The sequence below is a fragment of the Pholis gunnellus genome, assembly GCF_910591455.1.
Source record: "Pholis gunnellus genome assembly, chromosome: 20".
Classification (NCBI taxonomy): Eukaryota; Metazoa; Chordata; class Actinopteri; order Perciformes; family Pholidae; genus Pholis; species Pholis gunnellus.
Genome location: NC_136547.1, coordinates 10,439,815 through 10,456,769, shown reverse-complemented (window position 1 = coordinate 10,456,769; position 16,955 = coordinate 10,439,815). Strand labels below are relative to the sequence as shown.

The 16,955-nt window shown below is 40.3% G+C and overlaps 1 protein-coding gene across 1 annotated transcript in view; it reads right to left on the bottom strand.

Annotated features, from left to right (window-relative positions):
* Positions 1–6,065: 6,065 nt before the first annotated feature.
* Positions 6,066–16,955, bottom strand: part of ptprn2 (protein tyrosine phosphatase receptor type N2) — a gene marked incomplete at both ends in the record, with an annotated part of 111,910 nt that continues 101,020 nt past the window's right edge. Inside the window, 6 exons of the mRNA XM_079181270.1 lie at positions 6,066–6,137; positions 8,232–8,305; positions 10,402–10,466; positions 11,465–11,518; positions 13,636–13,802; positions 14,294–14,413. Coding sequence (XP_079037396.1) covers positions 6,066–6,137; positions 8,232–8,305; positions 10,402–10,466; positions 11,465–11,518; positions 13,636–13,802; positions 14,294–14,413 — 552 coding nt within the window. The remainder of the gene's footprint in view (positions 6,138–8,231; positions 8,306–10,401; positions 10,467–11,464; positions 11,519–13,635; positions 13,803–14,293; positions 14,414–16,955) is intronic.

The following is a 16,955-nucleotide window of genomic DNA, read 5'->3' as shown; positions in this document are numbered from 1 at the left end:
TATTAGCATTGTGTTATGTAATTTGAAATATTGTTAAAATGTAATTTAAATGTGCTTTTTACGAGATTGGGAGCATTCCTATTGCCTCTCAACGGCTCTCAACATGGCGGCGGTTGAGTGATCGGCTGTCAGCTAACAGTGCTAACAAAGCTAACAGTGTAAACAACGGCAAAATTAAACCGTTTTATTTTTGTGAGAACCGGAGGATGGGTGCTACGATCAGTAAAAAAGTCCTTGTATATTAATTTTTTAACAGCATTTTAAACAAGTGTCAGGTTTGATATTCCATATTTGTTCCTCTAAACGGGATATACTAGCAAGCTAAGTTAGCTCTCTCAGTTTAGCTAACCCAGTTAGCTAACAGAACTGTTTCTAGCTGTAATATTTAGTAACAACTAATCTCTACATAAGACGTTATGTAGTGCAACCAATTTTAATTTAGTAAACTCTTTTTAGTAAACACTTATAATAAGCAAAGTTTTAAATTGACAGACATTTGGTGCAACCAGCTTCTGAGGATGAATTATTACACTAAAGAATAAGACCTGGAATCTCTCTTGTCTTAAAATGTAAACAGTTGACAAAAACTGTTTTGGTTGTTTGTTCAAAGATAAGAAAAAAAAGATTTATCCCAAAACTACACATTGTTAGTGATGTGGTATTATCGTAGCTATGCTTACTTACTACGCTTACTTTTGACAACACGGTGGGAGTCCACATTTTAAACCACAAATCATTGAATGCACGAGTGTACGTAACAGGCAAGATCAATTTTCTCAGGATCAGTGTTTTGACAAACAGAGACAGAAGAAGAAGAAGAAGAGAGACACTAGCCTTGAGTGCCAAGTTTAAAAGCTTGTTTGTTTCTTAAGAAGATCAAAGGTATCAAGGCCTTGGACAGACATGAGAGGCATAGCCTCTGCAATCTGCTCTCCATTCACTCCCAACAACACCAGCAAAGAAAAACAAGGCTTTTCTCTTTGGGAAATCCTGGATAGCATCCCAGACAGTTTTTCCAACAAGCAAACACTCCGGGATCTCCCAACCCCTCCGCGGGGAAATGACATGTTTGTCAGCATGTTGTGTGTGTGATCATTGAAACGTTGAATCATCCCGCAGGTGTTTTTTCTTTTTCTTTTTGGAGTGCAAAAAGCTCAAAGTACCTCTCGGACTTGGCTCCAAAACAAAAAAAAAGATTTGAAAAGTTCAGTAGCTGCATTTTCTTTTTTTTTATGTACTCAGCAATTATTTTTCAAGCAACCAAGTAGATCTGATTAAAACAACAGTCAAGTTCTCCCCGATAATTCAACGGGACGTGGTTTAATAAGAAAAATCAATTGTTTTTATTGACTTATCCACAGGGGGATATTTCAACTATGAGGCTAATTAGACCAAATATTAAAAACAGCATTCCGCTGTAAGTTCAGGCTTTTGCTGGAACCAACTGAAGTAAATCTAATGCAGTGGCACCTTTTCTCCCAATGTGCCCCCACATAAATATATACAAATATTGATTGTAGACTTTTTAACCACTTTCTGCAGGTGGAAAGGCGAGCAATGGATTGAGCATGAGGCTAAACGTCCTGATGTTGTTTGTTCTTTAATTTGCAGAAACTGATTAAATGAAGATCAGGTTTTGAGACGGTCTAGAGATCGACGTCTGACTGAATTAGTCTGTGCAGAGGACTTTGCTCTATTAAACATAAACATAAACACCATTTTGTAATACTTTTTGTATACAAAAAAAAATCCTACTAACCACAAATATGTCTCATCTCTAAATATGTGAATGTTTTTTAATTAGCCGAGCTGCTTCTTGGCCTCGGGTACAAGCACCCCAGGTTGGGAATCACTGCTCTGATGAAAGAAAGAGTTATCCGCCGAATTTCCTTATAAGACTGCATGAATTTTCAAGTGTGTCAGAAGGACTGAGAGCCAACAGTCATTACAATAAACCACAGAGACATCATCAAAGAGTGGGCAGGAGCTGTAAGACCCACTGAGGTCCATGGCTGAAAAGGCCCACTTGACGTTCTTGGCGGCTTGGAGGCCCTACTGAGAGACCTGGACTTTGTGTTTTAATCTGCTTGTTTCAGGACTGAATGATTCATCGGCTTTGAGATGGCTTTACTTCCAAATTCTCCCTCATAAGATGTGTTTCCTCATTTCACGCCTGTGACTTTTTACTTTTGTGTTGCGCCAACGTTTTCCCCTGATTTGACAGCTTTTCTATATCCGGTGGTAGAAATTTTGTCTCCACGATGCCAGGCAGGTTTGTGAGTATTTTCTTGTGGCATCAAGGTTACAAAGGTAGTTGCCTACTTTACAGTCATTTATATCCCTGTGATATGCCTGCACTCCTTAACAACACGAGCGAGATATGCTGATTTTGACGGATCTCACTCCAAAGTCTTATCCAAGCTTAAGCTGTAATTTAGAAATCCCTAAATTAAAAATCACTTTGAGTTAAACCAAGCAACCAAAGAGGCAATACACAGTATCTAATTTTGTGACTTTTTCAGAACGCATTAATCCTCCCAAATGGGAGCTGACAGGATATCACATGGTATTGTAGCACACCAGATACCTCAGGAAGCAATTACCATGAATACATTTTCTAATAAACTTGTACCCATCAGATGATAAGCAATTAAACATGCGTAATTATGGTTTCCATACAGTAATTTCTAAGCTGATTAGGTTTGTGTGCTTTACAACCTGAATGGGTGAATATTAATAGGGCTTTGGTTTGGTGTTGCTGGTTAGCGGTGGCAGCTCATCAGCAGATCATATGCAAATGAGGCCTCAGGAAGTGCATGAAGCCTCATTCCTAGCTATTAGAACTGTCAGGGGAGGGAGGGACATGTCAACGGGCACACACACACACACACACACACACGGATATGCATTCACACTTGAGGTACACACACATTGTTGAAAGGTAGGAAATAATATATTCTTTATATATACACTACACATATGTGTTTGCAGTTCTATATTCTCTGGTGTCAAATTCATCCAATTTTACAGTTTATTTAATCTCCAGTTGCTGATACTCGATTAACTTCAATAATCGTGTAATACTTTCTAATAAGGCACCTTTTATAAACGGTTTATAAGTTGTGAGTAATGGCTTTATTAATGGCTGATAAATCATTTAATAGTGTTTTATAGATCAGTTATAAACCATTAATAACAACATTTAGATCATACCCTGCGCCTTCCTCTTAAGCATCACATGTGATCTTTGGATCATCACTTGATGGATTATTGAAAGGAAAATTTCTGAATGACATTTTAGCATTTATTATTTGATGATCTATTACGATAAAGTGAGACCCATTCATTACTCTTTATTAACGATCAACTAATGTTTGTTACTCCAAGTTGGTGATGGGAAGTGTCACAGCATAAGTCAAAGGATAGTTTTTTACAACTTATCAACACTGTTTTAATGACTTATAACTGACATGTATTAACTATTAATAGAACTGGAAACTATCTTAATAGAAAGTGGTACCTTTAGTTCTATTTAATGAACCAGGAATTCTCTTTAGATTCATTACCTCTTTGACAAGTAAAGGTAACACACACAGTATACAAACCACTAAACATTCCATGTTATACTATTATGCTTCCAAAAAAAACTGGTAACCCTGTTTCTGATCACGAAGAAGTTGAGCACACATTACCAAAATGTCACATGATTACAAACACTGGAAAGCAGAATGAATACTGACTGGATTATCCCTGTGATATAAAGTCATTTAATTGATTGGACAACTGAGCAACTCCATCATAAACATACTTATAATGCATTATAATATGCTGTTATAGTTTTAAGCACTCATAAGTATTCATAATGCTTTATAACAATAATTAGAAGACACTATAAAGCGTTTTATAATGCCCAATAATGTTGAGTATCCCAATACTTCATAATTGCTGGTCACGCTCAGAGATTTTTTTTTTTTCAATAATACATTATCAACATACTTGTAATGCATTATAAGATTATACTGTATTTTATGGAACTAAAAGATTATAATGTGTTTCCACTCTGGGAATCATAATACATTATGATCCTTGTTATGTTAGTGAGTGACCAGCAATGATGAAGTGTTCTTGCGAGTCATCATAAAATAGTTTATAATGTGTTATGATTATTGTTATAAAGCAATATGAATATTTATGAGTGCTTATAAATAATTATACAGTGCTATGAGCAGATTATAATGCATCATAAGTATGCTTATAATGCCCAATAGACATAGAAAGTGGTATCAAAGTTAAATCCTTCTGTAAATATTGATGAAATTGGACTTCTCTTCTCTGTACTACTGCGACAGGACCTCAGTGGCTGAAATACATCACTGATTTCATTTCAAATCCCAGACACTTTCTCCTCTGACGGTGCTGGTGAACCAAACATTTCATCTGTACAAACCTGCGAATCTCTCCCAGATACAAACCCTCAGGGAGCGTGATACATCTTTTCTTTTTGACTTTACTAAGGCTACCATTCGATCAAATGTCATTCACTGTGAGAGCAGCCTTCTCCCTCCTGTGTGTGTGTGTGTGTGTGTGTGTGTGTGTGTGTGTGTGTGTGTGTGTGTGAGTGTATCAGAAATAAGAGGAAATACCAACACAGCAAATCAGTATAATCTGTTCTGATTTATTATCAATCTGAATGTTACTTTTCACACAAAATATATAGTTCTCATTGAGGCTTTTGGTATACATTTCAGATCGCACTATATAGGTATTCATAAAGTCATTCATTGACTATACATAGAGGGAATAATCTGTCATGTTGCACAAAATATTACAATAAACCAGTGATGGAGGGACAATCCCAATATAAGTTCTGCTTACATATATATCCTATTATTACTATAAGAACTATATCAGTTGGTATATTTGTATTACATTTAATATTAACAGAGATGTTCATGTAACAATGTCTAAAATGTATGCAATGAGGAATAAAAAACACCTGATATGTTAAGAATATATCAAGAAACATGATCTGTGAGGCTTTTTAAGAATCAGAGCAGATGTCTGGACCCAAAATACAACAATACACACACACACACACACACACTTCAACATCTGATGCACGTGATGCTGAGTATATAGTGGGTTGATTCAGATCACAGAGGAGAAGAAACATGTGAGGAGTTTATTTCCAAAACGCTACATGCGTCCAATACACCGATTCATTTAGGGGATATAATCTGTACAATATTAGGCAGGAACTTAATTTACTTTACATATTATTAGTCAAAAAGTACTACGGTTGAGAACTGCAATGATTAGTCTATTGGCAAAAATAAATAAATATTGGCAATCAATTCATCTTTTAGGCAAAAATGCCAAACATTCTCTGGTTTCAGCTTCTCTCTCTTCTTTGTCATGTGTGACAGTAAATTGAATATCTTAGACTGTAAGTCAGACATAATGAGCAAATTGAAGACATTATAAATGCCATTTCTTTTCACCAATTCTTACAATTTCTACAATGCATCGGAAAAAAATCTGCATATTAATTGATAATTCAAATTATGGTTGGTTGCGGCCCAACTATAGTTCGTTTTAAATGTGCCAATAGTCATCTTCTTAGCGTCTGTATCAGTTTCTCCCAATGGCAGATAGCATATTTTGGAACAAAAGTCTTCACTCGACATCACGTAAACAGCTCGTCAGTGGCACTAGAACGGTATGTTCAGGAACAACATCACTGTTAAAGAGGACCGGGGTTCATATCGACAAAAAAAGTCTCACAGTAGGAGAGCTGATCTAAATTCACACATCAGATCAGGCCCCGCTGGTCTGACACGGATCCCAGATCGGCAGTCGTACTCTGAAGCAAGATTTTGCGAATATAGATCCAGGTAAGATATCTGGCACGACATTCACAAGTATACAGTATATATAGAGGTGAAGAGGAGGCGGAAGAGAGAAACAGAGTGAGGAGAGGGGAGGGCAGAGAGAGATGTCAGTCTTGAGTGGGCAGAGGAAGCCGGTGCTCGGCGAGCGAGAAGAAGGTGGGGGATGTGATGCCTTCACTGAGGAAGCGCTTTCAGGATGGCGTTCACCTCCTCTGCCACGGCTGTCAGCGCAAACTCAAACTGCTCCTGAGGAGGAGGAAGAGGAGGGAAGGATGCAGGGAGAGAAGGAAGGTAGGAAAGTTTTAGTGTGCGGACAAGTGTGTAACAGCTCAGGACTGCCATTTCAGGATGATTGGCATCTTCCTCCCTCTCTGCTGACCCTACCCCTGGATGTGTTTGGCCACAGACTTGAGGTGAAGGTGAGCCACTCTCTGAGCTTTCAACTCGGAGAGCACGCGCACCCGGCATCGATCCAGCCAGGTGTGTCTTGAAATAAAGCTTTTGAGTCATGCTGTCTCTCAGCTTTGTTTGTGTGTATGTGCATTTATTTGTGAATCCCACTCACGGTTTCCCCCCGAGGAGCGTAAAAGGGGGCTGATTGATGTTTGCCCCATGGACCTGGTGTTTTTATATTCCTCTCCTCTCCCCAGGCTGCAGGCCACGGGGTCCTCTCACAGAGAAAAGGTACGTAGGAGTTTGGAAGGAGCAGTCTTTAGATGTGTCAACACATAGCCTGCAACAGTCTGGCCCGAGGATGGGCTAAATCAATACAGAGGAGTCACTGGTGGCCGTGCCTTTTGCTTTGCAGTGAAGATTACCTGGAGTGATTAGGTTTTCTATTTTTACGATTCTTCTGATGTTGTGATAGGGCCAGAAAATGTGAAAGCACATCCATCTATATACAGTATACACCATATGTCCCTGTCGAATCCCAAGTTGCCTTTAAAGTTCTGTGTGTGGAAAAAAAGAGACTTTAAAAGTGAGTTTGGTGCGTGCTGTGCTGTTCACATTTACACCACTGGGGGGAGATCAATCTCTGCTCGACAGATCAGAGATGGATGGTTAGTAAGGATGAAAAACGGTCACGCATGTTGTAATTACTGCATGTTGATGTCTGTCAAAAGCAGTAACCAGAAAAAGAAGGGAAATAAATGTTCTCTCTTTTATTTTTGCCGAGGTTTATCCAAAAATAAAGTGGCAACATCTTGAAGCAGAAAGAAAAGATAATTGCTTGTCCAATTCTTGAAAGCTAACTCTGAATTTCATACCTCATTACAATCTAATTTCTGTGTAGACCCAGCATGAAGCCCCAAAGTGGAATCAACAATATTCCAATATAATTTCACTTAGAGTTGTCAGAAGAGAAAAAGAGAGAGAGGGTGCTTGGAATGCTTTTCTGCGCTGAATACAGCAGCGCTGTAAAAGCAGCATTAATGAACCATCGAGGAACACTGGAGTCTGTTCGCAAGCAGCTTCCATAAATATTATCACCAACTGCAGCATGAGGTTTGCCTTTATTATTATTATTATTATTATTATTATTATTATTCCTTCCAATTACCAAAGAGAAACAGAAGAGACTTCCTAACTATTAGGTGCATTAGTGGATGAGAGGAAATGCTTTGCACACACCCTAAACTATTTCCCCGAATGTTGTGAGGTGGAGGGCCCGCTGTGATGCGAACTGTTAAGACTAATGAATTTCAGTAGAAGTATTTTAATAGACTAGACATTTACTAGACTGGTAAAATATACGAAGATGAAATAAAAGCAAAAGATAAAGACGACGTTAAACAGTATGTTTGATATTTGATTAATAGTCTCAAACATGAGTTTGTTGTTATATATCATTATGAAATGAATATCTTTTGATTAAACACATTTAAAGACATATTGAGACCTGAAAAAGGGTGGTGGATATTTAAAAGACTAAAAGATCTATTCAAACAATTTAAATAATCGCAGCCCTACTTAATTATCACTTTGATTAATTTACATCATATTACATACGACTGATACATTTAACAGTTTAGGATTCATAATGTCTGTTTAGAGAAAATCTTAAAATGTGACGGTTTCATAGACAACATGTTTGTGTAACAGAAGATCTTGGTCAGTCTCTTTGTGTCTTGTGATTAATGTGGAACAGTGAGTTATTATCTTCCAAGACAATGTTTGTCTAATCCTGCAAGCAGTTATCAATTACCACATCATTTCCCCTGATCCATGTGCACATGAAGTAGAGAACCGTCTGTTTGAATGACTGCAACCCCTCCTCCCTCCGTGCTCCCCTCCCCCCCCGTCTCCCCCATCTCTCTAACTCAAAGCCGGGGACCTTACCTTTGTCTGGACCATGCCAGCTCTCTGGTCTCTCAAGTGCTCCAGGGTAGCGGCAATATCAATCTCTTTAGCACCTGCAACAGACCGAAAATTGGAATGAGTTCAAAGCAGCCGAGTAATCCAGCTCACATCTGTCAATCTCTCTTTATACCGGGCTCCCTTTGGAACAGCGCAGCGATTGAAAATTATTACATTCATCCCTCGAAAGACTTGGACGAGAGCCACACACTGTTTCTCGATAAAATATGCAGGAGGATATTTTGGGGGTCTGGGAAATGCGCAATAATGCATTCAAAAAACGTTAAGCGCATGGCTTCTCTGTGAGAATCTTGTTAAAAAATTGTTTTAAATTATGTGCAACTATGAAGTCTGCTAAGAGCTTTTTGATACAACAATATCTAAGTGTGTGTGTGTGTGTGTGTGTGTGTGCATGTACAGTATGTGCGAATATGAAAATCCACCAACTCTAATTCAAATGATTAATTGCCTTTGCAGCAGCAATACTGATGATTGACCTATGCAACAGTTGCTCGCCTTCTACAGTGATCAGCTGCTGTGGGGTTGAGTCTGTTTTGGCTTTGAAAGTGTGGGACGTTAATCTGGAATCTTATTCCACTTTCAGATTTATGGATTTTAAGCAAACACGCAAGAGCTCGTTTGAGGACACCCGAAAGGGAAGGAGGGAGAACGCCGCAGAGAGCCGCTGAACTCTCGAGATGTTTTTGAAGGTGAGGCAGAGAAAGGATGCAAAAGAGATAGAGTGCGAGTGAAAATGTATGTGTGAGTGTGGGTGAGTCAGAGAGAGTAAAAAAAAAAAGAGGGCTATAATGCAGCTGGACTTAGTGCTCAAAGCACTCCAGTGCTCCAACAAGACTTTCATGTCTCAGAAGGGCTGGACTCCAAAGTTAAGCTGAAGAGAGGCTCTTGGACCAAAGGAAAAAGCTTTGGAGAGTGAGATTATGTTCATTTTATACATTCGATCCTGGAGCAGGAAACAAAAGGTTAAAAAGAGACCGGGTGGCACCTTTGATCACCCCGGACAACAGCGCATTCGTCGCTGAACCAGATGAACTCCATCAGGACGTTTCAGTCTTATTACTGTTTTCCAGAAAGTGACGGGAATGTCGGCATCAGACGCAGCCGTCCTCCCAACCTGCTCTGATGGGCTGGGATAGCAGGAGGGGGGCATGCACAGGGTGGGGGTTAAGGGCAGATGTCAAAGGGCAAAGGGCAGGCCAAGCTATGGAGGGCTTTAAGGGGACGTAAGGCAGCCTTTTGGAAGAACCCAGCTCCTGTGCAACAATAGATGTCCATATCCAAAATGTGTTTATTCATACAAACTGAGCTTACTCTTATTCCGCTACAAGTAGAGTTCAGCTGAAAACAGGGATTTGCAAAGAGCACAGGAACCTAAAATCGAGAAACAAATCAAGCCATTCCTGTTTGACATGTAATGATGCACCGACGCCACAAAGATCCCTTTCAGATGGCTTTCTCATATTTATTTAGACCTGAGGATAATGATTTCTGCTGTAGAAGCCCATAACGGCGCCAAGTTACTGTGATTTGTGACCAATTCCAGACTATCTTCCTTGACTGTGTTTTTTGATTATACAACGCTAACTAGGAGCCATTTTCAACTCAAAATTGCAGAAAATAAAAAAAAAAATGTTTTTTGTTAACATCCTGGAGATCTCAGGCAGCTTAGTTTATATTTTTGTAAAATAGAAAAAGACAGTAAAGGGTGCAAACTATATGGGTTACAAATAATAATAAAACACATCCATTGTTCCCATTAAATATTAAGTAGTGATTCAAACCAATGGAGCAATGTTTACAAATTATGATTTCCCCCTTAAACATTTCATTTCCATGCATGCGCTATATAAATTCATGTTGCAGTTGCGATGCCGTGACGGTATAGCTTAAATAGATAATTACTAATGTGGGTAAAGGTTTTTCTTTTTCCTTTTCTCTTTGTTCAACTCTCTCCACTCCCTCCAGCTCCCTCCATGTCTGTCTCTGTCTTCGCTGCCTCTTCAGGCCTCGGGAAAGTCACCCTCTAATGCATCCCCAAGACCCTCTGTGGAAAATGAGAGGTTTCGGCGTTGCCAGGGAAACTCTTCAACGCGAGAGCAGAAAGAGTGAAAGGGAAGCCATTGATCGTTACCTTTAGCCATCCTATTGAGGACCATGTCAATCAGAATGTAAGTCCCACTCCTGCCAGCTCCATCACTGCAGAGAGTCAGAGAGAGAGAGAGAGAGAGAGAGACGGAGATCATTAAGGTGGCAGAGTGAAGCTTTAATCTCAGTGTTTTTCTTATAAGGAAACAAATTGCTCATTTACATCTGCATCTGCTGAGAGACTGTGGAGTATATTTAAACACAAATGAGTCTATGCACACAGATACACACTGCTTAAAACCTGATGTTGCGGGTAAAATATTCTAATAGCACAAATCAATAATACTCCTTAATATTCTTGTGAAAATACCTGAACAGATCTGAATATTTGACGATCCAATATATGTGATTATGTTAAACCTTTGCACACGAGTGCATGTGTGGTCTTGAGACTTGCTCGGCTATTGGGGAGAGGGGAATGGTTTCTGAGGCACACTGGGGACAAAGGCTTTTAAATGAATGCACCTCAGGAGCAGGGGAGAGGTTGAGAGGCCAGGGGCGGTTCGAGAACAGCTTTTGGAGAGCCTTGCTTTTCCATTACTCCAGAGATAGTCTTATGAAAAGCCTCCCTTTGTGCCCGCCGGCCATTCAACGGCTCTGCATGTTAATTGCAAACAAGGCGTGCACATCTCTCTAATAAAGGCAAGGCCAATAAAACAGGAGAGCGGCCTGAGCACCACTGCTTCATTAATCCACTGCTAGACACTCAGTCCTCACAGCTCCCTCAGAGGGAGAGCGGGCTGCCTCTCCCCCCCTACGCATGACTTAACAGGATGTGACTATTAAAAGTGGTCAGACAGATACCTGGTGTTTAACACAAACCAATCAAGGCCAGTTAACTAACTCAACCCAATGGGAAATGGAGGTTTCTCTGGCCGGGTGTCTTTGCGCCACACTATTTCCATAAAGACACAGCCAATGGAATAAACAGCAGCTACAGTGGCCCCAGATAGAGCTTCAAATAAACAGTCTCTCCCCTCCAACACACAATCGCCATCCCAATTCAGCAGGGCCAGCCACTGTCACAAGGTTCAAATAGTTATACTTGCCTGCAGTGAACAATTATCGGGCAAGAACGACCCCGGTAGCACTTGTTAACCTTTCTGGAATCAAAAAAAGAAGAGAAAGTTGGATGTTATTGCAATGTTGGCGGCAAGTTGTCTTAAATGAAACATACTCTGGAAAACGAGGTTAGTTATTTATGCTGAATAAGTGTGACTCATGACTGTGCTTCTATGGTCGGGATGAAATTAATGAATCAATCAAAAGAGCAAACGGGATCCTGCGAGATGCACGCTCCTGTCAATCAATCACCTTCATTTGAGGATGGAGAAATAAATCAGTGTCGCACCAAGTAGATGAGTTGAACAGCATTATTGGCGGTGTGATGTTGTGATTGCCGACCGCCGACGCATTAACCCCGGCCAATTATGAACGTTGCACACCACCGAAGGCTCGGTGAAGGCCGACAAGCCTTTTCACACACTGCTGTTGCCATGGAAACTGACTACACCGAGAGATACAGCGTCTTTACATTTCCCTCGTTTTTTTCCACCGGCGACAAAAATGACAAATAAAGGTTTGAATGTCTCGTGGTCTCTCTAGTATATCTGATGGTTCAAAATCACCAATAAATCTCATTTACTGGAAACATGAGAGGAACATGTAAATAAAACAATAGAAATAACATTAAGCAAACACATAAATGTACTTTAATATAAATGATTGAAACAACTTCTACTATAGTACTTCCAATACTACTCATAGTAGAAGCTTATAATCATATTATACTTGCTAAATATTTATTTATATATGATTTAACCTCAGTTTATGTATTGTGTATTTTGTATTGGTTGAGTTTTCTATATATTTGGACCTTAAGAACTACAACTGTGAACTGCATTTCCCATCTGTACATTCTTTTTGCCATGATTGAAATCCAAAGTTTGGCTTTTTCTTTGAAATACATGCATTCAACATAATCAAACGTTATAAAACTAGTTCTATTTTAAGTAATCCACTGCTTGTTTTACAGGAGTTTTTACAGGAGTTTTCCTTTTGTGTGTATTTCGCGTTCATTTTTGTTAGTACATGAAATGCATATCTTTTACATTTTAAATCAGAATATTTCCTTTGTTGAAGAGCATACAGAGATGGTTGGAGTTCCCATGCAAGCCAGCGGAAGGAGCAGCGAGAGGAGGAGAAGGGAGACAGAGAGTCAGGAGTGAGAGAAGGACAGTTTGTGCACAGGCCTGGCTGAGGAGACACAGTTTCCAATGATCACTTTTGTGACTATGCAACTGGGCTCATATTACTAGCTGCAACATCACAAAAATGACACTGGCAACCGCAAAAAAAACCAAGTTGGCCGAAACCGTGAAAACCGTTCGATCTGAGACCTCTGAATCACAGAGAGCTTTATTTCCCCAATAACCTACAGCAGCATTAATGGAGTTACATCAAGGCAATCTGGTCGTTGAGGAGACCTCAACAGCAAAAGAAAACGAATGTATGTAATCAAACACAGCTCAAATCTGCACACCAATATCTTAAAATAAATATAACTGACTGCAAGCCACACCTAATTTAATTGGGGAAAAAAAAAACACAGCAGCGACTGTCAGGAAAGGATGACATGATAACGCTGCACATCCTGCTTTTTTTTCCCGATCTCATCTGCATTACAAACCAGAGGGACAGACTTCCTTCCACAAATCAGATGCATCTTTTCTCATTTGGAGGGCTTTTCCTATCCCTCTGGGTTCTCCCAGAGGAGCTATTGCTGCTCTTCTGCCAGAACACATTATATGGAGAACAGAGTGAGGTTATTCAGTCACTAGCTTTCCCCCTCTCCCATGTTTTTAGTGAGACAGCTCTCATTTAATTGGGTGTTTGAATTAGGTTTTTCTTTCTTTTCTTCCCAAGCCAAGCCAGGCAGTGCTGGGCTGTTAATTTGCTGCATCACATGTGCTGGAGGGAGGTGAGGGAAATAGGCCCAGGATGAAAGGCATAGCACAGAAACACAGTCCTTATTAGAACAACCATTCTCTAGGACACCAAAAGGCAGAGGGGCAAAAGGGAGACGGACCAAAGAGGCGCTGACGGAATACAGAATACAAGGCAAGATGATTAAGAACAAGCTCAGGATAAAGGCCAGTCGTAAAGGTGAAAATCTGTCTGAAATCTGTCTGAGCTCCAACCAGCAGGTTCTGCACTCTACCTGCGGAAGTCTAAAAGGGTCCTGGCCGAGTTGGGGATCCCGCGGTCCATCCAGGACAGGAAGTGGAACTGCGTTACGGTGCGGGTCTCGTTGGTCTGCAGGTTCTTCAGGTAGAAGCTCCGCACCAGGAAGTCTTCACACCAGATGTGCTCCGACACCAAGTTGACCTAGATTTAGAAATAGGCCGCATTCAGTTAATTAATTATAGCGTCACACCAGCAATTTTAACGAGGAGTGCATTCATAGCCCAAAGACTTTAAGGGGGTTTTAAATGATAAAAAAAACACATTTTTCTTTTTTAGCCATGCACATAGTTTGGGTTTCCCTCACTAACCATATATTTTAGTTTCAAACAAGAAGAGGACAAAGGTTGACATTTTCTCTTACATCATCTTTAGATAGCATGCAAGCTTTGGAATGGTAAAGACCATGATTTCAGCTGTCATTAAAATAAGTTCATCTGTTAGAAAGGGTTTAAGAAATGCCACACAGTAATCAAATATAGCACTGTTCTTTTCAGAATTTGTATTCGGGATACGTTTGTGTGGTGAAATGAGAATATTTATGAATGTCTTAATGCTGCAGTGTTGAACAGGGACCTGAGGATTGACTTTACAGCGTCTAAGCGTAACTTCTGCTTAACCTCTCACAGACATACCTCGTAGATGTGGTACACGTCAGATCCTTCGTCAGGCCAGTAGGGATGACACTGCTTCACTCCATTTTCAGAAAGCGGGGTCAGCATGACGACGACGACGCAGCCACTCTCCCACACCATCTACATACCAGAAGAAAACTACGTGAGACGTCCGTCAGCCACATCAAGCCTTTCATGCTCATCTGTGTGACATTATGTAGCTGAACTGTGCCACTAGGAGCAGCATGTTGCACATTAGCATTACATAGCACCCTTGTATTAGAGTGAAATTGATTTCTTAATCTTGGTCCAGGAAGTATGAATAAATGTCACCTCTCTGCGTGCGACAAATGATAAATGTTGGGTCGAGCAGCAGGAGGGCGCGTCATGCGTCGCCCCTCTCGTCAGTCGTGAGCGTGAGATCGCAACATCTACTGAGCTGCTGCTCTATTTCATCTTATCACGATCTAATGTGTCCTTGGGAAAGAATACAGGCCCACAGCAGCCATTAGGAAAATGAGGAGGAAACACGGCTTTTATGATTGCTATAAAAACACAATGGCCTTGACAATACACTAATCACAAGCTTCTGTGATCCAGCCCGGTGGACACATTACACGCCAACTGTGCCAGGATGTGATGACATTAGGCAAGGTGATAATGTGGGGGAAAATTAACCACTTAGTCTAGTAAGATTTGGCAAATATTTGTAGGTAGTGAGGAAAAAGTGTATTTAGTTCAGTTAGTAATGTCATATTTGTTTGTTTTTTAGATGCTGAACAATTGCAAGGCTCCAAAAACATACATCTACTCTACATCATATGTTAAGAAGAAGGCGGCAGGCTACAAATACAATCCGATCGGCTTTGTTTTTTTTGTTGCAATGAATTCAGAGGAGACGCGAGCAGGAGAGCAGGGCCCAGCAGAGCTAAGGTAATAGGAGGGAGGCAGGGGAGGGGAGGGGAGGTGGCTGGAGGAGTGAAGGCTGAAGGGATGGAGGAATGAGGAGTGGAGGATTAGAGCAGAGCCGTCTTTCAGAGCGCTGCCTGGGGCCGGTGTGGATTAGATAGGACAGAGCAAAAAGATTTGCCTCCTGCATGGTCCATTTGCATGAGAGTGCCAGTGTTTCCCCTGTTTGTTTACTTTTAATGGGGGGAAAGAGTGTTTTTTCCCTCCTGCCACAACCCAAGTTTTACCATATTGAATAAGGAATGGCTACTACTTATTCACGCGCACAGAATGTATGTTCACTGTGTCAGTCAATCTGTTTCTAATTTTCCATAATTTCCTGCTTGATTGGGAAAGATTTTGAGTTGAGTTCATGGCTAAATATCTCATTTCATTAGATAATGCTATGCATTTATTCACCTGGCACAGAAATAAATTGGCAGACAAACAAATAACCAAATTGACTAAGAGATAATCATCGACTGTTTCATTTGAGGCACTTTCAAATCTACAAATTAAATACAGGGCTCTTATTCGAGCCGATGTAGTCAATTAAGTTACACTTTTTAGATAATAGGGGCCAAATCTTTCTTTTCTTTAATTCATTTGAACACCGTGTGAGGACGGAATTATTTTCTGGGGTTTAAAAAGTGATTTACAACAAAAACCAAAGCAGAACCAAACCTAAAATTGGTGTTACCACCTGCCCCTGGTCACAAACCGGTGCCGACGCCTGTCCTAACTTAAAGTCAGCACTATCGTAATGATCTGAACTGAGTAGTCCGAGATGCAGAGTGCAGAGTGCAGGGCCAGCTGGTCTGCCAGGATTTATGCTTCACACTTCTACATCCTGATCACGGCTAGCAGAGTTACTTCACCATATGGAGGTGATGGGCCCACTAATTACGACAGTGCTGTCCTATTAACACATAAGAACGCCTTTTGGCAACCATGCATCATTTAAGGCGTTCCTCCACACAAGACGACATGTTTTACAATAGCCTATATCCAGTGATTAATGGCAGGTTCGTCTGACATTTATGGACAAGGCAAGGAATACAAACAGCAGGGAGGAAACATCAGTATTATCACAAATAATATTACACTTCCTCGGGGTGCGTATAACTAGACTACTATTTACAACCGAAAAGCTGCAGGTTTCTAATACATATTCCGCTCGTGGCACTGTTTTATTGATGAGTAAGAATAGTAGGAGCACCATTACGTCTAGCCCCAGTCTGTGTCTATCATGTATTACCATTACATTTGAGTGACATAGCCGAGCATACAATTTTCCGGGAAAATATACAATTATTCCTTTCCATAATGCTTTGGGGGCTATAAATACGAGCTATAATTTTGCCATGGATTCAGTGAGTTATGTTTCAGCAACAACTCTAGCCCTGTTTTTTTATTTTCTCCCAGTATTTGTTTACATTTTGGCAAATTGGCACCATTAAAAGTATGCCGAATTAGCTAATCGCAGTTTGTAATGTAGCCATAGATGTGCGCACAACTATCACTGGATTATTTTGAGACTGAAGAAAACTTAAAAACGTGACCATTCTCTGGCAAGATCTAGAGTTATGAGGGGCGTCTTTTTTAGGATTTTGAATAAGATGTATAGAAGTTTATTTGCCGTAGACATTAGAGCTAACGACATCAGTGTGAGTCCCACTGAATCTAAAAATATGTGTATCATGTCTGTGTGTTCAGACTTCATGACTCAGAGAAG